The 25,185-nt window shown below is 43.2% G+C and overlaps 1 protein-coding gene and 1 long non-coding RNA gene across 3 annotated transcripts in view; one reads left to right on the top strand and one right to left on the bottom strand.

The window, feature by feature from the left end:
- Window positions 1-867: 867 nt before the first annotated feature.
- On the bottom strand, window positions 868-21,096 carry LOC133238948 (uncharacterized). The gene is made up of 3 exons (XR_009733693.1): window positions 20,847-21,096; window positions 19,735-19,947; window positions 868-1,166 (listed from the first exon to the last, which is right to left on the bottom strand). It is a non-coding gene; the product is annotated as an uncharacterized LOC133238948 (long non-coding RNA).
- Window positions 17,739-25,185, top strand: part of LOC133238935 (cytochrome P450 3A24-like) — a 42,768-nt gene continuing 35,321 nt past the window's right edge. The window contains exons 1-3 of one of the 2 annotated variants that reach the window (XM_061402598.1): window positions 17,739-17,973; window positions 22,199-22,292; window positions 24,136-24,188. In XM_061402598.1, coding sequence (XP_061258582.1) covers window positions 17,903-17,973; window positions 22,199-22,292; window positions 24,136-24,188 — 218 coding nt within the window. In that variant the 5' untranslated portion in view covers window positions 17,739-17,902. Of the gene's footprint in view, window positions 17,974-22,198; window positions 22,293-23,175; window positions 23,393-24,135; window positions 24,189-25,185 lie in introns of those variants that run through there. The other variant, XM_061402599.1, reaches the window with a different exon arrangement.

Here is a 25,185-nt window from a genome sequence, read left to right as displayed (position 1 = left end):
GTTGATTGGGAAGAAAGGCTACAACCACTGGTCAGTTTCAGTTGATATCAGAAGCTGCACACAGCCCTTCCTTTCCCTTTTCTGCCCCTCCCATCCACAACCCCTTCCTTGCTAGGCTTTTCCTAGATAGTCCAGTCCTAAAGCCATTGGGGGTTGCACAGAAGGCGGACAGCCTTACCCTCCAGGGTGTGGGCAGAGAAGCGGGGCTCAGTGGCTCCAAGTTGGAGATTGAAGTGGGACAGTGTCCACAGGAACAGCAGCCCGGCATGGCTGTGGGTGTCCAGGCAGGGAGCAAGAGTGTCTGCTCAGAAGGGTGGCCTGGCCAGGGCATCCAGAGCCTAAATAGGGTGTGGAGAACCATGGAGGGTGAGGGGGATATCAGGAGTGGAAAAAGGCTGAGTGGTAGTAGCTACACAAAGGGAGATTGATTAAGCAAGTAAACATATTATGGATAATGGAAGATATGTTTTTTCCCTGTTAGAGAAGGGAGTCCCTGGTCCAGGAAAGGGGAAACTAGAAGAAACCCCATGGAGTCAGAGATTGGAACTGCATGTATCTGTGAACATCCTTGCTTTTCTTTGTAGACAGATGACAGCTAGTTAGTTGGATGATACACTACAGATAGATAGCTGATATAGAGAGATAGATGACAGATATAGATAGATAACGTGTGCCTGTATGGTGATTGGGGAATCTGCAGCTGGAGTCCTACTCAGGGCCCCAAGCTCATACAGCTGGAAAGACCCCTGCCCCAATTAGAATCCATGAAATAATGTCTTGAACATTTAAACTCAGTGGCTCCTCACATAATAAGTGGAAAAGGAGACATTTAAACATAATTAGAAGGAAAAAGGTAAAGATTCAAAGTTAGCAAACTCCCAGCCTTTTATTTATTTTTCAATGACAACTTGAACTCATGCCTCCTCTTGGTAACAAACAACACAGTCCATAACTTATGGTTTTTCTATTATACTTGCCCTTTTTGGCGACTACTTGAACTCATATGAGCTCACGTGAGTGAACATTTCTAGAGAGTTTCCTGAGGGTCAGGTGTGTGATGGGCAAGGTCACATGTTTTCTTTCCCCAGTGACACCAGGACTCTGATCGCAGGTTCAGGACCCAAGAGCCTCAGGTCATGGATCAGGGTCTGGTCTGATCCAGGCTCCTATAGGAAGGGAAAGACATAATTATTATTTTTTAATTTATTTATTTTAATTGGAGGCTAATTACTTTACAATATTGTAGTGGTTTTTGCCATACATTGACATGAATCAGCCATGGGTGTACATGTGTTCCCCATCCTGAACCCTCCTCCCACCTGCCTCCCCATCCCATCCCTCAGGGTCATCCCAGTGCACCAGCCCTGAGCACCCTGCCTCATGCATCAAACCTGGACTGGTGATCTATTTCTCATATGATAATATACATGTTTCAATGCTATTCTCTCAAATCATCCTACCCTGCCTTCTCCCAGAGTCCAACAGTCTGTTCTTTACATCTGTCACTCTTTTGCTATCTTGCATATAGGGTCATCATTACCATCTTTCTAAATTCCGTATATATGTGTTAATATACTGTATTGGTGTTTTTCCTTTCTGACTTATTTCACTCTGTATAATAGGCTCCAGTTTCATCCACCTCATTAGAACTGATTCAAATACATTCTTTTTATTTTTTTTTAATTTTATTTTATTTTTAAACTTTACATAATTGTATTAGTTTTGCCAAATATCAAAATGAATCCACCACAGGTATACATGTGTTCCCCATCCTGAACCCTCCTCCCTCCTCCCTCCCCATACCATCCCTCTGGGTCATCCCAGTGCACTAGCCCCAAGCATCCAGTATCGTGCATCGAACCTGGACTGGCAACTCGTTTCATACATGATATTTTACATGTTTCAATGCCATTCTCCCAAATCTTCCCACCCTCTCCCTCTCCCACAGAGTCCATAAGACTGTCTATACATCAGTGTCTCTTTTGCTGTCTCGTACACAGGGTTATTGTTACCATCTTTCTAAATTCCATATATATGCATTAGTATACTGTATTGGTGTTTTTCTTTCTGGCTTACTTCACTCTGTATAATAGGCTCCAGTTTCATCTACCTCATTAGAACTGATTCAAATACATTCTTTTTAATAGCTGAGTAATATTCCATTCTGTATATGTACCACAGCTTTCTTTATCCATTCGTCTGCTGATGGGCATCTAGGTTGTTTCCATGTCCTGGCTATTGTAAGCAGTGCTGCGATGAACATTGGGGTACACGTGTCTCTTTCAATTCTGGTTCCCTTGGTGTCTATGCCCAGCAGTGGGATTGCTGGGTCATATGGCAGTTCTATTCCAGTTTTTAAAGGAATCTCCACACTGTTCTCCATAGTGGCTGTACTAGTTTGCATTCCCACCAACAGTATAAGAGGGTTCCCTTTTCTTTGCATCCTCTCCAGCACTTACTGTTTGTAGACTTTGTGATAGCAGACACTCTGACTAGCATGAATAGGTACCTCATTGTGGTTTTGATTTGCATTTCTCTAATAATGAGTGATGTTGAGTATCTGTTCATGTGTTTGTTAGCCATCTGTATGTCTTCTTTGGAGAAATGTCTGTTTAGGTCTTTGACCCATTTTTTGATTGGATCATTTATTTTTCTGGAATTGAGCTGCAGGAGCTGCTTGTATATTTTTGAGATTAATTCTTTGTCAGTTGCTTCATTTGCCATTATTTCCTCCCATTCTGTAGGCTATCTTTCACCTTGCCTATAGCTTCCTTTATTGTCCAAAAGCTTTTAAGTTTAAGTACGTCCCATTTGTTTGTTTTTCCTTTTATTACCATTACTCTGGGAGGTGGGTCATAGAGGATCCTGCTGTGATTTATGTCAGAGAGTGTTTTGCCTATGTTTTCCTCTAGGAGTTTTATAGTTTCTGGTCTTACTTTTAGATCTTTAATCCATTTTGAGTTTATTTTTGTGTATGGTGTTAGAAAATGTTCTAGTTTCATTCTTTTACAAGTGTTGACCAGTTTTCCCAGCACCACTTGTTAAAGAGATTGTCTTTCCTCCCTTGTATATTCTTGCCTCCTTTCGAAAGATAAGGTGTCCATAGGTGTGTGGATTTATCTCTGGGCTTTCTATTTTGTTCCATTGATCTATTTTTCTGTCTTTGCACCAGTACCATACTCTCTTGATGACTGTAGCTTTGTAGTATAGTCTGAAGTCAGGCAGGTTGATTCCTCCAGTTCCATTCTTCTTTCTCAAGATTGCTTTGTCTATTTGAGATTTTCTGAATTTCCATACAAATTGTGAAATTATTTATTCTAGTTCTCTGAAAAATACTGTTGGTAGCTTGATAGGGATTGCCTTGAATCTATAGATTGCTTTGGGTTTTTCACTATATTAATTCTTTTGATCCATGAACATGGTATATTTATCCATCTATTTGTGTCATCTTTGATTTCTTTCATCAGTGTTTTATAGTTTTCTATATATATCTTTTGTTTATTTTGGTAGATTTATTCCTAAGTATTTTATTCTTTTTGTTGCAATGGTTAATGAAATTGTTTCCTTAATTTCTCTTTCTGTTCTCTCATTGTTAGTGTATGCAAGGTATTTCTCTGTGTTAATTTTATATCCTGCAACTTTACTATATTCATTGACTAGCTCTAGTAATTTTCTGGTGGAGTCTTTAGGGTTTTCTATGTAGGGGATCATGTCATCTGCAAATAGTGAGAGTTCTACTTCCTCTTTTCCAATCTGGGTTCCTTTTATTTCTTTTTCTTTTCTGATTGCTGTGGCCAAAACTTCCAAAACTATGTTGAATAGTAGTGGTGAGAATGGGCACCTTTGTCTTGTTCCTGATTTTAGGGGAAATGCTTTCAATTTTTCACCATTGAGGATAATGTTTGCTGTTGGTTTATCATATATGGCTTTTATTATGTTGAGGTATGTTCCTTCTTTGCCTGCTTTCTGGAGGGTTGTTTTTTTTTTTATCATAAGTGGATGTTGAATTTTGTCAAAGGCTTTCTCTGCATCTATTGAGAAAATCATATGGTTTTTATCTTTTAATTTGTTAATGTGGTGTATCACATTGATTGATTTGCAAATGTTGAAGAATACCTGCATCCCTGGGATAAAGCCTACTTGGTCATGATGTATGATCTTTTAAATATGTTGTTGGATTCTGTTTGCTAGAATTTTGTTAAGGATTTTTGCATCTATGTTCATCAGTGATATTGGCCTGTAGTTTTCTTTTTTTGTGGCATCTTTGTATGGTTTTGGTATTAGGTTGATGGTGGCCTCACAGAATGAGTTTGGAAGTTTACCTTCCTCTCTAACTTTCTGAAGAGTTTGAGTAGGATAGGTGTTGCTGCTGCTGCTAAGTCACTTCAGTCGTGTCCAACTCTGTGCGACCCCATAGACGGCAGCCCACCAGGCTCCCCCATCCCTGGGATTCTCCAGGCAAGAACACTGGAGTGGGTTGCCATTTCCTTCTCTAATGCATGAAAGTGAAAAGTGAAAGTGAAGTCGCTCAGTCGTGTCCAACTCTTCGCAGCCCCATGGACTGCAGCCTACCAGGCTCCTCCGTCCATGGGATTTTCCAGGCAAGAGTACTGGAGTGGGGTGCCATTGCCTTCTCTGAGGATAGGTGTTAGCTCTTCTCTAAATTTCTTGTAGAATTCAGCTGTGAAGCCATCTGGTCCTGGGCTTTTGTTTGTTGGAAGATTTCTGATTACAGTTTTGATTTCCATGCTTGTGATTGATCTGTTAAATTTTTCTATTTCTTCCTGGTTCAGTTTTGGAAAGTTATACTTTTCCAAGAATTTGTCCATTTCTTCCAAATTGGAAAGACATAATTAACCCTCATTCTACATATCAGGCAACTGAGGCTGAGCAGGTTTAAATAATCCACCTAGGGCCTGCACATCAGTCACATACTATGGATGCCTTCTAGGCAGCTGTGTACACACTGGAGAGAATAGGTATCCTGGAGCCCAGAGAAGCCTCCAGGACCTGGTGGACCAGGTTCCCAACCATACACTTTGCTTGCCCTCTCTGCTTCTGGCAAATTCTCACAGATTATTAACTAACAGTGGTAGCACAAAGTCAAAATCCCAGAAATGTTACTACATCACAACCACTGGGATGGTTATTTTTTAATAAAGTAAAACAAAAGAGGATATAGAGGAACAGTTTGGCAGCTCTTCAGGTCATTGAGCATAGAATTACAAGTAATTGCACCCCTGGGTAGATGCCTAAGAGAACTGAACACAATTTGTCAAGCAAAGACATACACCTGCATGTTCATAACACCAGTATTCACAATAGCTAAAAGGTAGAAATAAGACAAGCCATGGTTGAATGGATAAACAGATCATGATGTATCCATAGAATAGTCGTTTCTTCAGTCATCAAAGATGTGAAATACTAATACATGGTACAAGAGAGATTAACTTTAAAAATGCATAAATGAAAGAATTCACACACAAGAGACCACACGTTACATGATTCCATTTATATGAAGCATTTGGAAGAGGCAAATCCATGAAGTCAGATGTACATGAGTGGTGGCCAGGGGCTGGGAGAGGACAGAGTGGGGAGGAGGGCTTATGGACTCAGGAGTGCACTCTGGTGGAATGGGAGTGTGCTGGAACTAGAGGAGGTGGTGGCACGACCCTGTGAATGTGCTAAATGGCCCTGAATGGTTGATGTTATGCTGTGTCAGTGTGACCTCAGTAAATGTTTTTAATCTCAGGACTGTACCCTAACAAATTCAAGACAGGTCACTGTAATACCACAAAGCCATGGGGCTTTTTTTCCCAGATGTCCTGCACATCCTTCAGCTTCCTGCTGAGCTGTCCAGGGTGGAACCTTGATCCTAGAATTACAGGATCCCTAACTTGGCCTGTGATCTGATCACTTCATTATTAGCAGTAATAAAATTTGGTTGATTTAGACACTGTGTTTTGCAACCAAAAAATAAACATACTCAGCAATGATAATGATAAGATGAACCATTCTCACAGCCTAGAATGCCCTCTCTCCTTCTCTCCTTAGGCAAATTTTGCTCTGTCCCTTGTACTTCAAGCAATGTCACCTCCTCTGGGAAGCCCACCCATCCCTACAGAGGCTCTGGATCCCACTCCTCTCCACCTTTTCCATTCTCCCGATGCCTTTGGAGGTGTCTGCATGCATGGAACACCCCACTTAGGTAAGTGCCCTTTGTGACAGTCTTGTTCACACTTTGTCCCCACGATGCATCATAGCTCCAGACACAGCAAAGACCAGTTCAGACTGACCCACAGGGCATATGACCATGCAGATAACTGTGTGCCCAATCAGAATAGGATATCTTGTGTTGGAGTCCAGGGCTTGAATTGGCTGGGCCAGGCCCCTGGAAGAAGTCACTTGACTTGGCAGGCACATGGTGACATATCTACTTAGAAATCTCTTGGAAGTGCATGCAGTAATGAGGATTTGTTTATTTTCTGGGGATTTGGTTTATTTTTTCCATCTGATTATCACAGGAGCTGATGTTGTAACTAAAGGTGAAGAACTCAGCATTTGAACCTAGTTGATCTCAGTTGAATGAACCCACTGAATGAACCCATGTTGGTCAGTTCAAACAGCCTCAAATGGTCAAAGATATTTAATTTATTCAGTGATGTTTTCAATTCTTCACCTGGGATCCACAAGCTGGGTTTCTGACAAAAACAAGTAATGACATTCTTTTTGTTTCCAGCATAAAATTAATTGATGGGAGTTTACATACTTAAAGAGTGTTACAACTTTTGAAAAGGCTGTATGTGCATGTGGTAAAATAGCATAAGCAGACAATGCTTTTATACTATGAATTATATTTGGTTAGGTGATTTTGGTAGATCCTTTTATCACATTAAGGAAATTCCTTGCTATTAGTAGTTTACATTCTTCTTCTATCATAAATGATATATTGAATATTAACAAATGCATTTTCTGAAGCTATTGGGATGCTAATACTTTTTTCTTTTAATTAATTAACCTGATAACTAATATTTATATTAATTCTCTGTTAACCACCCTTGAGTTCCAGGGTAAAATCCAACTTGGATATGGTGTATCATTGTTGCTGGATTTGACTGGCTTTATTTTGCTCAGGTGAGTGAATGAGACTGTCTCATAAGTGAGAGTGAAATGGAGTCTTTCTTTCTTGTCCCATTTTTATCCTATTTGGATCAAGTTCATACTGTCCTCATAGAGTGAGCTAGGCATGATTGAATTAATTTTATGTGACAACTCAGAATCTTAGCTTCACCTCTGAGATAGCATCCTCTCAGTTGGCCGCCAATGGCTCTGCCTGCTAGCACTTATGCCCCATTTAACCCCCTGCCACTGGTGAGGCTGGGATAGGTGACTTGCTTCTAATGAGTAGAATATTAATTGGGTGCCCCCTCTCACTCCCTCACTCTGGGGGAAGCGACTGCCATGTTGTGAGCTGTTCTGTGGAGAGACCCTGGTGGCAGAGATCTGAGGGGCTTCTGGGCCACAGCCAGTGAGGAACTGAATCCTCGAGCTTGTGAGGATCTGAATCCTGCCAGACCACCTGGAGGACCTGAAAGGGGGTCCTTCCCCAGTGAGACTTTGGATGAGAGGCAGCCCAGCCTGACAGCAGGAGAGAGCTTGAGCCAGAGGCTCCCAGGTAAGCCACACGTGGACTCCCAGCCCAAGGAGTGTGACACAGTCAATGCTTGTTTCAAGGGGCTGTATTTGGGGATAATCTGCTGGACAGCATAGACAACTAGTGTACCTGCCATGGTCTCTGTTCCCGCCACACTACAGGGACCATCTTCGCCCGGATTCCAACTGAATTCGTGCAGTGAAGCCTGACTGTGCCTCTCAGACTAGCAATTCTTCTGTAATACAGAAGTTTTAGAGAATTACTTTTCTGTGGGAGGAACATTTTCCCAAAGGGAGAGGGAAACCAGTGAGTACCCTCTTCCCCCTTCCTTTCCTTGGATGGGCTGCATCTTCTGAGTGGTTGTATAGCCTCGCAGAAGATGGTCAGTTGAGCAAAGATTTGGTTACTTTTGACACAAAGTGTTGACCAGGTTTGTTAATGAATCTGGTATTGATTCTCCTTCATTGCTTTGTTCCTGTTTTCCTTCATTCTTCCTCCCCTGGATCAAATTCCCCAGGAGATAGTAGCATGGAAGCCTGCATTTCAGGCTCTCCTTTCTTGGGAAAGCAGGCCAAGATATATGTGTTCCTTGAAGGTTACCGTAAAACTATCCGGATGTGATTTTTCTTTGTGGGAAGGTAACTTCCCCTTATTTTTAAAGGCGTTTTGGGACTATTTAACTTTATATTTCTGTTTGGCTGGTGTTGGTCAATTATGTTTCCCTAGGAGCCAGCCTATTGCTTTTAATGTTTCAACTAATGTGTTTTTTTTTTACAATTCTTAGCAACAATTGAATTAATAGATAAGATTTTTCTTGAGTTTTACTTCAACCTGTCAATTTCAGGTATTCAGGTGGGCCCAGGCATATGTAGTTTTTAACAGTCCCCCTGCACTTGAATTATAATGAATGTCATGGTCTGAGAGTCACTAAGTTTCTACATGAGAACTGGGATCATGTAGAAGTGGTACCCTCCCCACCACCTATGTGTTAAGGACAAGGGTCAGTGGGGAAGATGGCACCCTGGCTAACTCCCAGAGGGAGTCCAGGAATTAACCAGATGGAAAATAGATTGGATCCATTCCAGATGGAAGAACAGTTGTGCAGACTCAAAAAATCCCAGTTGTCTGAGGAGCTTGGGTATGGCACATCATACCATTTTCTTAAAACATCATGTTTACACTGGATGTGGACTGAGACAAGACTGTAGAAGTCAGCTGTGGCCAGAAGCACACGGGTCTTTTTTCACCTTTTATTTATTAATTTATTTTTAAATTATTTTAAGAAATTGAGTTCTAATTAACATTGTTCAGTCGCTCAGTCACATTTGACTCTTTACAACCTCATGAACTGCTGAACGCCAGACTTCCCTGTTCATCATGAACTCCCGGAGCTTGCTCAAACTCATGTCCATTTAGTTGGTGATGCCATTGAAACATCTCATCCTCTGTCACTCCCTTCTCCCACTGCCTTCAATCTTTCCCAGCATTAGGGTATTTTCTAATGAGTCAACTCTTCTTATCAGGTGGCCAAAGTATTGGGGCTTCAATTTCAGTGTCAGTCCTTCCAATGAATATTGAGGGTTGATTTCCTTTATTATTGACTGGTTTGATCTCCTTACAGTCCAAGGGACTCTCAGGAGTCTTCTCTAGCACCACAGTTGAAAAGGATCAATTCTTTGGTGCTCAGCCTTCTTCATGGTCCAACTCTCACAGTCATACATGATTACTGGAAAAACCATAGCTTTGATTATATGGACCTTTGTTGGCAAAGTAATGTCTATGCTTTTTAATACACTGTCTAGGTTTATCATAGCTCTTCTTCCAAGGAGCAAGCATCTTTTAATTTCATATCTGCAGTCACCATCGACAGTGATTTTGGAGCCCAAGAAAATAAAGTCTGTCACTATTTCCATTGTTTCCCTGTCTATTAACATATAATGTTGTGTTTGTTTCAGGCATACAGAAAACAAATAGGTGGTTGCCAAAGAAAATAGGGACAAAGAAAATAGGTGAAGGGAATTAAGAGGTACAAACTTCCATATATGTTATATTAGTTTCAGGTATACAACACAGTGATTCCATATTGTAATACATTACAATTTCATCACCTCAGTAAGACCAGCAAGCATCTGTCCCCATGTACATTTGTGACTGTATTATTGTCTATATTCCCTATGTGAACATTACATCCCAGTGACTTATGTATTTTCGATCTGGAAGTTTGTACCTCTAATTCTCTTTATATATTTGGTTTGTGAATATTCATTAGAAGGATTGATGCTGAAGCTGAAGCTCCAATAGTTTGTCCACCTGATTCAATGAGCCGACTCATTAGATAAGACCCTGATGCTGAGAAAGACTGTAGACAGGAGGAGATGGGGATGACAGAGGAGGAGATGGGGATGACAGAGGACAAGATGGTTGTACGGCATCACTGACTCAGTGGATATGAGTTTGACAAGCTCCAGGAGATGGTGAAGGACAGGGGAGCCTGGCGTGACACAGTCCCTGGGGTTGCAAAGCATCGGACATGACTGAGCGGCTTAATTAGTTAATTAATTCCCTTCCTTGTGGTCTTCTGAAACAATAAATAAATGACATTATACAGTAATTTTTTTTCAATTGGACTTATTTCACTTAGCATAATGCCCCAGGTCAATGTTTAAAAACCAAACACTTGATTAAAAAGTGGGCAGAAAACCTGAATAGACATTTTAAAGATGGCATACAGATTGCAACAGGCACATGAAAATATGTTCAGAGTCACTCATCATCAAGAAATGCAAGTCAAACCCTTAATGAGATACCACCTCACACCCATCCAAGTGACAAATTATCAAGGAGACAAGAAACAACAAATGTGGGTGATGATGTGGAGAAAGGGGAACTTTCTTGCACTACTGCTGGGAATGTAACTTGGTGCAGCCACAGCAGAAGACAGCATGGAGATTCCTCAAAAACCCGAAAGAGAGCTACCATAAAACCCAGCAGTTCTACCTCTGGCCGTTTATCTCAAGCAAGGGCTACTTTGAATATAGGCCCCTATGCTCAATGCAGCAATGTTTATAATAACCAAGAAATGAAAGTAACCTACATGTCCAACATGGGTCTTGAATTGCTGTCCCATGGCATTTGGGTTTAATTCTGCGGATGATGGAAGTTGTTGGAGAGATTTGAGCAACAGAGGAATGATGCATGACTCGTGTTTTACCAGGCTCTGTCCGGTGGCAGAGTAGGGAATTTCCTGGGTGAGGCCAGTCTAGGGTTGGATAAAACTCCTTAGCAGGTTGCTGCACTGATTAGGAGAGACAGCCAACACTTTGCTCCTCCTTTGCAGCTAATCTGTGATGCTCATCTATTCCCTAATTTTACACCTCCTGTATCATTAATTCCCTCATTGTGGTCTTCTGAAACTTGTCCCCCTCCTCTGATTCCTCTTTCACTCCTTGGTTTCATTCATTGTTTACTTCCTACTTTCTTGGAAACCCAAATGATTCTGATTGTGACATGTCAGAACTATTTGCAGCATCCTTTATCTGCTGACACCATGAATTCATGAATACATAAAATTTAGTCTGGTGCTCTATTTTTTGTGGCCACTAACAGCTTTAGCACTTACTACAAGAATAGTAGCATGATGGATAGTGTGGAAGGAGATATTTATCCCATAAGAGGTTGACACAACCTGCCAGGTTATTTCAGGAGGCCTTTTGGAATCCAGGCAAGCATGTCTCTGGCACAATTTAGAATTATGAAATCTAGCTCCATGCCCTGCATTCTTGGTTTAATGTTTGGGCAAGATTCTTCCCCACCCTGAGCTTCTGTTTTTACATTTGTAAAGTGGGAATCAAACAACCCCAGCACTGCTTATCTCAGAGTTTTAGGGAAATCAGTTCAGAGAGACATGAAAGAACTTTCTTGGCTTCCCTGGTGGCTCAGACCATAAAGAGTCTGTTTGCAGTATGGGAGACCAGGGTTCAATTCCTGGTTTGGGAGGATCCCCTGGAGAAGGACATGGCACCCACTCCAGTATTCTTGCCTGGAAAATCCCATGGATGGAGGAGCCTGGCAGGCTACAGTCCATGAGGTCTCAAAGAGTCAAACACAACAGAGTGACTTCACTTTTCTCTTCCTGAAAGAACTTTCTAAGGTGTACTGTGCAGTAGAGATGTTAGTGATTCATTTATCAAGAAAGAGAAACTCAGGAATGGAGTCAAAAGTGAGCAGCCATGAGGTCCTTCTCATCCCTTTGCTGTGAAGTCCATGGAAGTGCACCTGCTTAAGGGCACATGTGTGTGTGTTTCTTCATGATGGGATGTGTATGGGTCAGAAAGAACATCCCCGTACCTCACCCCAGCCCCTACTGACTGGCTTGCTAGGGGCCCTCACCTTGTCTCTGTGTTGGGGCAGTGCTCTGGTCACAGACCCGTGATCAGTGAAATTGAAATCTAACACACACGTCATTCCAGAGCAACATGGCCTCCCCATACTGTGAGCAATTCTCTCAGCCAGTGGATAAGCTTCTCAGAAGAGGAGTCACCTCTAAAAGGAGAGGAATATCAGACTGACGGGGCCTCTTGCATCACCGAGTCCCTGACACCCTGCTCACCTCTCCTGATATCTGAGCCTAATGCCCAATTCCATGCGTGTTCTTTGATTGCAATCTCTGACTGATTGCTACAGTCTGAAAAGATAAGCCGTGTATCGTTGATGAGAACACTGTGTTTTCAAAACATGTATAATTAGTTTACTTTGGCTGTACTATAACTATTTCTCTCTATCTTCACAACCTGAGTAATATCAGGATCTTAGTCACATCTGCACATGAAGCACTTGGAATAGAGCTTTGACCATGCCAGGCTGTTGGTACACAAATGACCAGATGAGAGACATGAGGTGTGGGGTGCTCTTCAGGCACATACGTCTTCCTTCACGGTCTTTGTATGTGAGATTTTTCAAGTCAGGTGTGTCTGGGTGTGGAATGAAGGGTACAAAGATCATGCCTTTTGTTATTTCCCCTTGCAGAGCAGGCCATTTGCCTTTGCTAGGATGTGGCTCTGGAGAAGGAAATGGCAACCTGCTGGGAGCCGGTGAGGCATTCCACTCGTGACAAAAGTCATGAGGAAGGAGGCTCGGCATACGCAAAGGCGGGATCGAGCCTCAGGAGTCCCCCGGATATTCTCGAGCATCTACCCCCAAAAAACCAGAGTCTGCCTACTTTATTGCTTTGTGCTCTCACCTCTGACTTTACTGGGGGCTATCCCCCACCACCATCTCGCTCTCTCTGTCAGAGTTAACTTACAGCTCCAATTAATAAAGTTCCTGGGCAACTAGGAGTGTTTAAATCCAAACCCCTCAGATGGCTCTCTAACTCGCCTGACAAGTTTACCCGGACTCCTACAGCTATGCATACGATTGTTTACAGTCTCCCAGCCTCCAGAGGCACGGGAAGCTTAAGATATTCAAATAGCTTAGAGCCTCTCAGAGAGTTAGAAACTGTCAGAATAAAACTAGTAAAAGATTTCATTGATGAGCCAATGCTTGTTGCCAAGTTTTCACATCCCCTGTATTGTATCCTTGAATGTGTATTAATTAATATAATTGGTATGTAGAAAAAATAAGTAGTGGCCTTGGTGTTAGTAACTTTAGACCCTTAAGGTAATAAATTCTTTCCTTTGTTGTAAACCCATTACACATCTGCCCTATAGGAATGCAATTTTATCTTTGGAAGATGGTGCCAAACCTTAAGATAATTACTCTTAGAGAAAATAAGTCTTTGTTGATAAGTCTTTGTCAAGAGTCATAAAATGTTAATAAGCCTTCTGGCCAGAAGATGATGTAAATCACCTAAACCATTTGTATACGATAAATTTGCAGGAAAGAAACCCTGGTTTTTGATAAGGATCAAAGACTGCTGACTTTGCATCCCCTATTATCCTCTATGTGTAACTTAGGGTATAAAAGCCCCTGTTGAAAATAAAGCTATGGGCCTTGCTCACCAAAGCTTGGTCTCCGCATGTCATTCTTCCCCTTAACTTCCAGCTGAGTCTCCATCTGGAGCGCGGATATCCTCTGCGACCATTTATATTTGCCTGGGCTTCTAAGACCCACTTGAGAAGGTGTCTAAGTGGGGCACCTTCCGCTATTCGAGAGGGCGCCTGCGGCCTCCGTGGTCAGAGCTAACCTGGTGTCACAGGTTATATTGATTTTCCACGTAAACCAAGCTACTCAGCTTCTTTTCTCCACTGAATTTTCCGACTGAGCTATCCTCATTCTATTACTCTTTATATCTTTGATAAATAAATAAATAAATAAATAAATAGGTTGCCTAAGCCATCTCTCCTTCAAATACCCTGGATCAGCCGGAGCTGGACCCCTGCAGCAACCCACTCCAGTGTTCTTGCCTGGAGAATCCCAGGGATGGGGGAGCCTGATGGGCTGCCGTCTATGGGGTCGCACAGAGTCGGACACGACTGAAGCAACTTAGCAGCAGCAGCAGCAGCAGCAGCAGGATGTGGCTCTGGCTACACATTTTTCCCAGGACTTGACTAGATTATTGACACTAGACAGATTCCAACCAGCTGGACCGGGCCCTGAGGTGAATTGGGAAGGTGATGGCATGTAAGGCTTAGTGAGAAAACCATCATATTGGCATGTTTTGGAGGAAGGTAAAAGTATGTAGTTTCCACAAGGGTTTTGTTTTCAAGAAGAATAAGAAAGGCTGTGGGTTTAGCTGAGTGAATTAAGTTGTCAGTAGTTATCAGATGACACTGTAATCTCTTCATGGGGATGTATTTTGTGTTCCTCTCAGTGGAGAATACAGACAGGTGGGTCCTCATGACAAGCACCTGTCCTTGTTCCTGCTGAGGTGACATGAAGTCCGGGTTCTGCTGACCCATGGGGGAGCCCCTGGGCAGGGGTAGACATGGAGACAGAGCCAGAATTGTGACCAATGTGCTGCTTCAGCCTTGGGTCTCACTCTTTCACACAGTGACTCTCATCATGAATCAGCAAATGTTGAATATCGGCATTTCAGAGCAGAAGACTTGCCATCTTTCTTCATATTATTTATAACATGTTTTGATCAATAGCTGTTGGGAAGCCACTTGCAGTCACTAAGGCTCACTTTCTATCTGTAAATGGAGGATTGTAGCATGACCCTCTTTAAAACTATGCCATGTGTGCGTGTGCTTAATCATTCAATCATGTCCCACTCTTTGCAACACCATGGTAGTAGTCCATCAGGCTCCTCTGGCCATGGGATTCTCCAGGCAGGAATGCTGGAGTGGGTAGCCATTCCCTTCTCCAGGGGGACCTTCCTGGCCCAGGGATCGAGCCTGGGTCTCCTACATTGCAGGCAGATTGTTTACAGTTGAGCCACCAGGGAAGCCCCAACAGTACCCAGGGAAGGTACCAAAAGGGGGCAGAAATGTATCAAAATTCCTTGGACTTTCTGACTTTCCCTGAGGATTCTCTTCCAGCTCCCCAGGTCTGTCCTTTGTTGGTACTCAAGCTTCCGTTCATTTCTCTTCTTTGCTGCCTCTCTCTAGGGCTCCATTTCCCCAAGGATTCCAGAGGTATGCCCCATACTAAGCTTGGTTGTGTGTCTCACTCCCTCCACTGGAGGCTGCTCCCCAGGGAGGGGACTGGATGGCTTCTAGCCCACAGTCCAGCACAATACCAGCGCCTGAATTAACTCACTTGGATTGAAGCAATGGACAGATAAATGTGTTCAGACATTTCAATTCTCATTGGATGTGGATTTTAACAGAGGCCTCCTGGAAGAAGTGAACCCTAAGATGACAAACTCTGATGGTAGAAATTTCATGCTCCATGAGAAGCTCCCAAGGAAATAAAAGAGTGCAGGAGAGATAGTTCGGACTTGCTGCATTTTACTAATGAGACTTCCACCCACTCTGGCCAGTATGGGACAGACAAGGAACTCTCAGGCCAGAGTGAGGGACATGTCTGTGTGTTTCTTCACGGTGAGATGTGTGTGGGTCAGAAAGAACATCCCCCTACCTCACCCTAGAGATTGCAAGAGATGAGTATCACTTTCTGCAAAGGAGTGAAAGTGAGAAAGGATAAAGGGAGAAGGAAGTGCACAAACACATGTCTTGTGTTTCTATTAAGTTTTAAGAACCTTTGAGGTTTTGTTTTTCACGTAATCCATGGTTATTCAGGTCTCACAGACATAGGACATGGTTTAAAGTATTGATAACGAGCCAGTGTAATTTCCTGATGCTCAGCCCTCATCCTGCTCCCATCAGGAATTCAGCGAGGGTAGAGGGAGACCTGGGCTTCCCAGGTGGCCCTAGTAGTTAAGAACTTGTCTGTCATTGCAGGAGACATAAGAGACGCTGGTTTGATCCCTGCATTGGGAAAATTCCCTGGAGGAGGGCATGGCAACCCACTCCAGTATCTTTGCCTGGAGAATCCCATGGACAGAGGAGCCTGGAAGGCTACAGCCCATGGGTCACAGAGGCAGATATGATTGAAGTGATTAAAGTGCACAGGGTTGGCCTACCAGCAGGTGATACCAACTGCTACTCTAGGCCTCCTCAGTATCAGCTCCTTGTTACCCAATAAAAATTCCCTGTCTGTGCATGCTAAATTCCCTCAGTAGTGTCCAACTCTTTGTGATGCTGTGGACTGTAGCCATCCAGGTTCCTCTGGCATGGATTTCTCCAGGCAAGAATACTGGAGTCGGTTGCCATTACCACCTCCAGGGGATCTTCCCATTCTAGGGATTGAACCTGTGTCTCTTAGGTATTCTACATTGGCAAGTGGGTTTTTTTTTTTTTCTTTTACCACTAGTGCCACTGGGGAAGCCCCCAAATTCTCTTTGTGTCCAGAAGTGGGAACCCATCTGCTCTGACCCATCAACACCCCATGTACCCTAGAGATAACATCCCCTTATGTGATCTTTTTGGAGTCCTGTTGTGGTACATGCCACATCACTGGTGGCTAAGCACGTTGGGGTCCTCTTGGCCATCAGGCTGCTTTTTTCTCTCTCTTTACACCCTTTGATCTTGGATTGCAGCCTTTCTAGAGAGAGAGGACCATTCTTTGATCTAGAATCTGACTTGCAGAATGCTCTGAGGGTGGGACAGGAATGAGCCTGAATTGATACCATTGGTGCAGCCATCACCCTCTCCTCCACGTTCTGCCTCTCCTTCTGGGGCCCTCTTGTCAACAGGATCCTGGTGGATTCTCCTGAAAATACAGAGACAGTGACCAAGGCCCAGCCAGGCCCTCTTGGTGTGTCAACAATTCAGGAAGATGGCATGGTCACCAAAGAGCCACAGGGAGAGGGCACACAGGTGCCCAGTGGTCTTACCTCTACCAATTCAGTCCATCTACCATTTGGGATGCGCACTCTGCAGAAAGCAGTCTGCTAGGTACCTGGGACATGACTGTGGCTAGTATCCAGCATGTGCCCAAGCTCTTGATCCACTGAGGAAACTAGGTATGGAAACTGACTGTGGTGTGGGAGATAGTAGGATTGTGTGCAGGGGACAGTTCCCCAGAGGAGGAAATTGTTATATCTGTTGGAGGAGGTTGGTTTGGGAAATTTCTAACACAGATGTTCTGTCTAAGCTTTATTTGGAAAAGTTTAAGAGCCTACAAGGGACACAGGAGCATTTCTAGGCAGAAAAAAGAATTGTATGAGTAACAATCAGCACAGCTATCTTGTTTGACCCTGTGGAGGAGGAGATGGCACCTGACTCCAGTATTCTTGCCTGGAAATCCCATGGACAGAGGAGCCTGTTGGGCTGCTTCCATGGGGTCACAAAGAGTGGGACATGACTTAGCAACTAAACCACCACCACCATCTTGTTTGAAGGATTTCAAACATTTTGGACTGCAGGCAACAATAGACATGGGGCAATTTAGAGGAAAATTAAAGCCAGTGGCTTTATTTGAGTTTCTACAACCTTTGGGCTTACTGATAACATTGAGTTGTTTATTGATTTCCTACAGAATATGAACTCAAGGGAGGTCAAACTGAAGTGTGTGTGATGCTCGGCCAACTACTAAGGCAGAGAGGGCTCCTGCAGGTGGAGACCAGGTGGCCCTTCTGTTGGCTGCAGCTCCAGCTCCACCTCCTTTCTAAGCACATAAATCTCCCAACCGCACTGAATCTCCACCTGAAGTGAACAGAAGCTTCACACTGAGAGGCAGGCAGAGAACATCACATACAGCTGAAAGGAAACTCAGAGGAGGGAATCGCCAAGAAAAGTGGCCATGGAGCTAATCCCAAGCTTTTCCGTGGAAACCTGGGTTCTCCTGGCTATCAGCCTGGTGCTCCTCTATCTGTGAGTAACTGTTAGGCTCTTCTTCTCTGTAACCTGGATCTTGGGGTGCTAAGCAGAAAAGGGGGTTCCCTTAGTTTTTTAAAATTCAAAGTAAATGGAGGGGAAGTTGCTCAAGCATCATGTGCTATGGGCACCAAATGGGTTATTATCGATCTTACCCACATCTGTTGAAGGAGTTAACTTTACTCCCAAGTTGCTGTTAGCATTGTTAGGAGGGTTTGTGACATTACTTGCTCCTGAGAATGACCCTCTGATTGACTGCCAGTTTGCATGGACCTAGAGTAGTCAACCAGAGTCCATCAAGGGAAAATTAAAAACAACTGGCCTGTGTACAGCATAGTCCTCACTGATTCCCATGCTGGGAATCCTGGAGGCAAGCAGTAACCTGGGTTTTGTTTCATTCTCTGACTTCTGGATTCTGTACCTGCTGCAGGAATCCTGAGGAATGTTTGGCCCCTTTGTCACTCAGGAGCTCCTGCTCCGGACCCTCTTTCCAGGTGTCATTTACACAAGGCACCGGGTGCACCCCGACTTTGTTTGGAGGCCTGAGAACAAGCACCCTTTTTTTCATACCCATCCCTCCCCCTTTTCTGTGCCCCTCCTCCTTTTCTGCACCCCTCCTCAGGGCATCCATTCCTAAGACTCAATTCCCCCACCCTGTACTCTGCAGAAATTATCTAGTTCCAAATGAGAAATCTTAAGATTTGAGGAGACTTTGTAGAAAATTTAAAATTATATTCATTTTTTTCACCTTTTCTTTCAATCTCTGGATGAGTTAGAATCAGTGTACAAATTTATTTTCCCTGTGATTTGAAATCTACTAAATCTACAAGAGGCACAAGCCCCAGAGTTCAGTTTGGATTTTAAGTGATTTTTCCCTAATAAGTATGGCACAGGAGGTTGAAGTAAGCCAGAAAGAAAAACACCAATACAGTATACTAACACATATATAAGGAATTTAGAAAGATGGTAACAATAACCCTGTATACGAGACAGCAAAATAGAGACTGATGTATAGAACAGTCTTTTGGACTCTGTGGGAGAGGGAGAGGGTGGGATGATTTGGGAGAATGGCATTGAAACATGTATAATATCATATATGAAACGAGTCACCAGTCCAGGTTCGATGCACGATATTGGATGGTTGGGGCTGGTGCACTGGGACGACCCAGAGGGATGGTATGGGGAGGGAGGAGGGAAGAGGGTTCAGGATGGGGAACACGTGTATACCTGTGGCAGATTCATGTTGATATATGGCAAAACCAATATAATATTGTAAAGTTAAAAAATAAAATAATAATAAAAAAAAACCATCTAGCAGAAAAATTCCTTTCAATGTTGAGATTCTGTTATCATGCATTAGGTTGGGACAGGAATTACTTCCAATGAGTGATTAGAGATACCCCTACAAATCACATTTGGGTTCTGTCAATTTCATTTTCACTAAGTGTAGGAAATCATGATGACATGTACATGGGTAATATTAACCTCATTTTAATTACTTGAAAGAAATATTAGGAAATTAAGGTATTGCAGCAACATATTTTCTGTCTGATATTCTAAAATTATGTGGTACAGTTTAACTTCATTCTATTTAGGACTAGATTTAAAAAATTGATGAGTATTTCCAGCATGTGGTTTTTCCCTGAAGGATAAAAGAGGACTGCTGTCCAGTACCTAGAAAGGTATGTAAATAAATTCGCCCTCTAGAATACTGCCTGGAATATGAATCTAGTGTAGTAAAATATTCCTGTGATATACCCTTTTAAATATGCATGTCCAGCAAGCTATTTTAGTCTTCAGGGCAGATGAGTATACATGCCTGGGAGCTGGTGATGATATGAGAGGCATCCAGAGAGAGATCGGGATGGAGGGGAGAATATTCCTCTTTCCTCAGAGCAGAACCCCTAGAGTTATTCCTCAGACCTGGTCCCACAGAAGGTCAACAGGGTTGGCATCTCATTTGCTGGAAGCCTGGGGACAAGACACAACCTCAGTCAGACGGTGTCAGGTCCGTCTGACAGTGGGGCTGGTACCAGCTAGTGTCCCACCAGGCAAACATCCCTGTAGCCTGAGAAGGCGCTGGTGCAGCCAGGAATCAGCCGCTGCAGGCAATGCTCTTGTTAGGCCGACAGGATGTAAAGACTATAAAAATGTTGGCTTTATCTTTAGCCCCTTCCTTTTTACCCAAAATAGCATTACTGCACGAACCAAAAAGTGAAGAGCTAGAAAGAAGCCAAATAATTCACTCAGTCCACCTGCTGCCTTGGTGGAACTATGTGAGTTCAGACACTATACCAGAGCTCTCTGTGGGACCTGTGTTGCCAACATGGTTACTCAATTGCTTGGCCTCACTTTTTGAGTTCATGTAGCACACTGAAGGTTCAGAAGCAGAAACTGACTTGCCCTGTTTGTGAAGAGAAACAGGAAAGGAAGACAAACAAAAGGGGAAGCAACTGGGGTGGGAATAGCCCAGGCCACCCCTTTTGTGGCAGTTGGTGCCCACACCTCCACCACTTGCTCTGGAGGAGAGAGAGATATAGCCAGCTGCGCTTGGCCAAGGTACCTCTGTGCGCTTCCAGCATAGGTCCGTCTGTGAAATTTTTTGGGTTTCTCTTATCACATATTGTAAGATTGTTGGATTTGTACAGAAATTTGAACCTGTGCCACCTTAAAGGCTCCCTTCCAAAAAAGGAGAGACAAGATCTTAATTTAATATTCTGAAGTTTTTTATGGTCACTCATTTTTTGTCACACAAAGTGTCTTTTGCTCTACATGGGAAGGTAACTGAAGACTGGGAACCCCGATATCTCTTTGTTGAAAGTGCCTGTAGGGCATTATGAACCATTTACACACAGCATGCTCAACCATACCTTACTAATTTAACTCTACAGAGTTAGCCTTGGAGGCCTAGCAAGTTCACATTTAAACCATTGATGGCAGTCTCTCCCTTCAGCCTCTCTTTTCCTGCACTCTGTCATTTCTCAGCAACACCAGAATGAGCAGGCTTGCAAAGATCTAGAACCTGGAGTTGTGGGCTTGCACATGTAATACATGAAAGATAAGCTGCAGGCAGGCCTGCCATAGGGAGCACCTATGCCATAGGGAGCACCAGCTTGATTGTTTTTTAAGATAGTTGAAGTGCAGAGGCTTTGTGATTGAGCGTCTTTAGAAAAATGAATGTAAATCAGGCAGTGGGCTTAGCGCGTAGTTGGTGGACCTGATGCCATGAGGTTGGGAATGGTCTGGAGATGGATCCTTTAGTCATTGATTCATTTATACAGTTTCAGGGAACAAAAGAGTCAATCACTACAACTTATTTGTAGTTCAAGTCAATCAAATTGCTTGAACACAGAGCCATGGGTGTAGCTGAAAGGTGCTCAATTTCTATGATGGCAATGGAAGCCTTGAATCAGTTTTCATTCTGCAGATAAGAACACTCTGCTTGCTTTAAGTCCTGCTCTTGAAGACAGAATTAAGAAGAATCAGATCTTAAAATGAGGTCAGATCATGGAGGGAGCTCTGATGCATTGGCCACTTGATGGGAAGAACTTACTCATTGGAAAAGAACCTGATGCTCGAAAAGATTGGCACGGAGGATGAGATGGTTGGATAGAATCACTGACTCAATGAACATGGGTTTGAGCAAACTCTAGGAGATAGTGAAGGACAGTGAAGCCTGGCATGTTGCAGTCCATAGGGTCACAATGAGTCGGAAATGACTGAGTGACTAAACAACAAAACATCAGAGGAAAAGAAAAGGATAAGAACAGGCCAAGGTAGAGTCTAGTAACTCTGTCACTGGGTGGACGCAGATAACCAAAATCTCATGTTTGAGACAGGAAAATTTCCCCTTTGTATCTAGAATGAGAATCTCTAAACCACTTTAGTGGAACCACTAAGAATCCACTTACTAAATACATATGAATGATATTTTTGGAGGAATTATAGCATAAACCTCTCAGAAGCTCTGAAATTATAAACATTTATCAAGCATCCACTCTATAGGATTGGGACATCAAGATTTCAGCTGCTATTTATGGTCTCACTGTGGAGGAGGGAAAGAACATGATCAACGAAAGTAATTACTGCTTTTGGAATTGCTGGTATTTATCACCTACATGTTGCTTCTGTAGGCTGATGGTTCCAGTTCTGAATCAGTGACTAGCCAGCTCCAGCACTTATTCCACAATCCCTGACCTGGATTTTCTCTTTCACTTTATAGATATGGAACTTATTCACATGGACTGTTTAAGAAGCTGGGGGTTCCTGGCCCAAGACCTCTGCCTCTTTTTGGAAACGTTCTATCCTACCGAAAGGTGCATATTGCTTGATGTCCCTTTTTGGCTTCCTATGGTTGCAAATCCCAGCTGACTTCCATAGTAAAATTCTCCTCCTCAGTAGGCAGTTGTCAGTTTTGATATTTCCCAGAAATCACATCATAGGCCCCACCCACACATGCCTTCTATACCCCAGGCCTCTATTGTCGGCTGTTAAGAGCCTCAGGTTTGCCTCCTCAGACAGTTGAGCTCTCTTGACTGAGTCAGCACAGGACTTGAAGTTCCATCTTATAAGCTTTGTGAAGAAGATCTTCTCTCTGCCAGGTGCAGATTCCCAGCAAGGCAAAGTCCTACTAATTATCAGGAGAAAAGCATGAAGGGATGCCTGGTTGTGGCTCATTAAGCAGTGTACAGTATAGTTAGACGAGTCCTGTTGGTAGCATAAGCTCTGGGTACCCTTTTTTCTCCTTTCTCCTGAATTGCTTGGATGCTTCAGTTCTAATGTATCAGGTAATTTGTACATACTTGGATTCTCTCAGGAACTGCTAATGCCTGTGGGTTCCCCCCCACCCCATTTTATGCTCTACCTCTTGCTACACATGACATCTTTTGGGATATAAAAAATGGACCAAAAACTTTCTGCTTTTTCTGTGCCTTCAAAGCAGGCAACTCATGGATGAGTTTGAGCAGGGAATGAGTGTAACTGAGGCAAGGTTGTCTATTTATCAGATATTTAACCACTAAATAAGTTGTGAGTTTTTTACAAAATAAGGCAGAATCACATATACAAAAATCACTAGAACGGATATGATTTGACAAAATTATTAGAAGTTTAATTTAACTGAAAGGAATGTACCAGGTGGCAGATGGACTGTGAATTCTGATATTCATTCAGCTCTGATGCCTCCCCCAGGGCCTGGCCCCTGAACTGAAGGTCGTGAGCTGCATTATGATGTGCAGGGGCAGAGCCCTGTATGCGGGCTGCTCTCTGGCTTAGATTTCCTGTCCTGCAGACATGAGGCTTGTTTCTCAGATCCTGATTCTCCCAACTGAGGTCTTCACTGTCTCGTTACTGCCTCAGAATTTCCTGAACATTTTTCCATCTGAAGAAGCAGTAATTTCCTCTCCACCTTTCCCAGGTGAACTCCATAGTAGATGCACCCCAACTCACATTTCTGGGACCTTTATTTACTTGGTAAAGCATTAAATATCATGATAGAAACTTAGGGACAGGCTTTTTTTTAAGTTATAGAAGTAAAAACTCAGGCCAGGTGTTTAAAACGCACTGTTCTTTGTATATTTGTGGCATCGCCCCATCTTTTCTGCGTTGAGCTGGAAAACTAGAAGGCGAGTCCACTTTGTCATTCATTCAATCACTCATTCACTTTCTCATGGAACACACACCCCTTAGACGTCTTTAAATCTGCGAGATTAGAAGACATTACTGGTGCTTTAGCTTCCTTATTCTGCTGAAATTCTAGGAAGAGCTCATGAGAGAAATGAAAAGGCTGTTACACTAGGAGAGGGAAGTGTGTGCAGGAAACCCTTACTTCCCTCATTTCCAGTTTTCTCAAATGTCCATGGTGGATTAGAGATTAAGAGATTTTAGACAACACATGCACAATAAAAAGCCTTCAGAAGACGAGGAGTAATTAGTATTCACTGATAGGGGTAAGTGTTTAGTGTCTATAATATTCAAAGAAAATTCAAGAGTGATTTTAAATTGTCAGTTACAAATATCTCCTCTGTTTTCTCTCCTTTCCCTTAAGACATTTGTGAATAAGATCTTCCCTCCAACTGCCAGTGAAAAATAGTAGTTTTGTGAATTAGAGATAGGGTTCAATACAGGATATTAATAATGTAATATTGTTTTTCCTTATAGGGTGTTTGTGAGTTTGATGAAGAATGTTTTAAAAAGTATGGGAAAATGTGGGGGTGAGTATTCTGAAAATTCCAATCGGACACACTTCTTATAATAATCCTGCCCTCCCCCTGGTGGTGTGGAGGGCACTCTCAGTCCAGAGCTTCTTGGAATGAAGTCATTTGCTGTAAAGCTTCCGAGAAGGCAATGGCACCCCACTCCAGTACTCTTGCCTGGAAAACCCCATGGACAGAGGAGCCTGGTAGGCTGCAGTCCATGGGGTTGCAAAGAGTCGGACACAACTGAGCGACTTCACTTTCACTTTTCACTTTCATGCATTGGAGAAGGAAATGGCAACCCACTCCAGTGTTCTTGCCTGGAGAATCCCAGGGACGGGGAGCCTGGTGGGCTGCCGTCTATGGGGTCGCACAGAGTCGGACACAACTGAGCGACTTCACTTTCACTTTTCACTTTCATGCATTGGAGAAGGAAATGGCAACCCACTCCAGTGTTCTTGCCTGGAGAATCCCAGGGACAGGGGAGCCTGGTGGGCTGCCGTCTATGGGGTCGCACAGAGTCGGACACAACTGAAGCGACTTAGCAGTTTGGAAAAATAGATGAGGGTTATAGGTTAACATAATGGGAAATCATATCTGCTCAGCTTTTTACTTTCTCTGCATGTATGGAGTTTGTTTGTTTGTTTTTTAATTGTTTCAGGTAAGATTTTCCAGTAGAATTGTATTCAATGATTGTTTTATGCACTGTTTTTCTCCGATTTTGAGGAGATGTAGGGTATATATATCTAACCCAGAGTCTGTCAGGTGGGCTTTAGGAGCTGTTGGAGGTTTGGTGAGAGCAGAGGGAGAGGTGTCATGTGGTTCTTCTTTGCCAACAGCAAGTGGCAGAGGCTCTACCTGTCCGGACCTCTTCATCTTCTCTCATGAGGCCCTCAGAAACCATGGGAACCTGTGAGTTGCCATGGCCCCAAATGTCGACCTGCTTGAGTGGGAAGAATACATAGCACTGGGACACTACTGGCCCAGCTCCAGCTGCCCCTCCAATGCTTAGTAC

The sequence above is a fragment of the Bos javanicus genome, chromosome 25 (assembly GCF_032452875.1).
Source record: "Bos javanicus breed banteng chromosome 25, ARS-OSU_banteng_1.0, whole genome shotgun sequence".
Taxonomy (NCBI): Eukaryota; Metazoa; Chordata; class Mammalia; order Artiodactyla; family Bovidae; genus Bos; species Bos javanicus.
The sequence above is the reverse complement of the archived record's forward strand: the minus strand, read 5'-3'. Positions and strand labels throughout refer to the sequence as shown.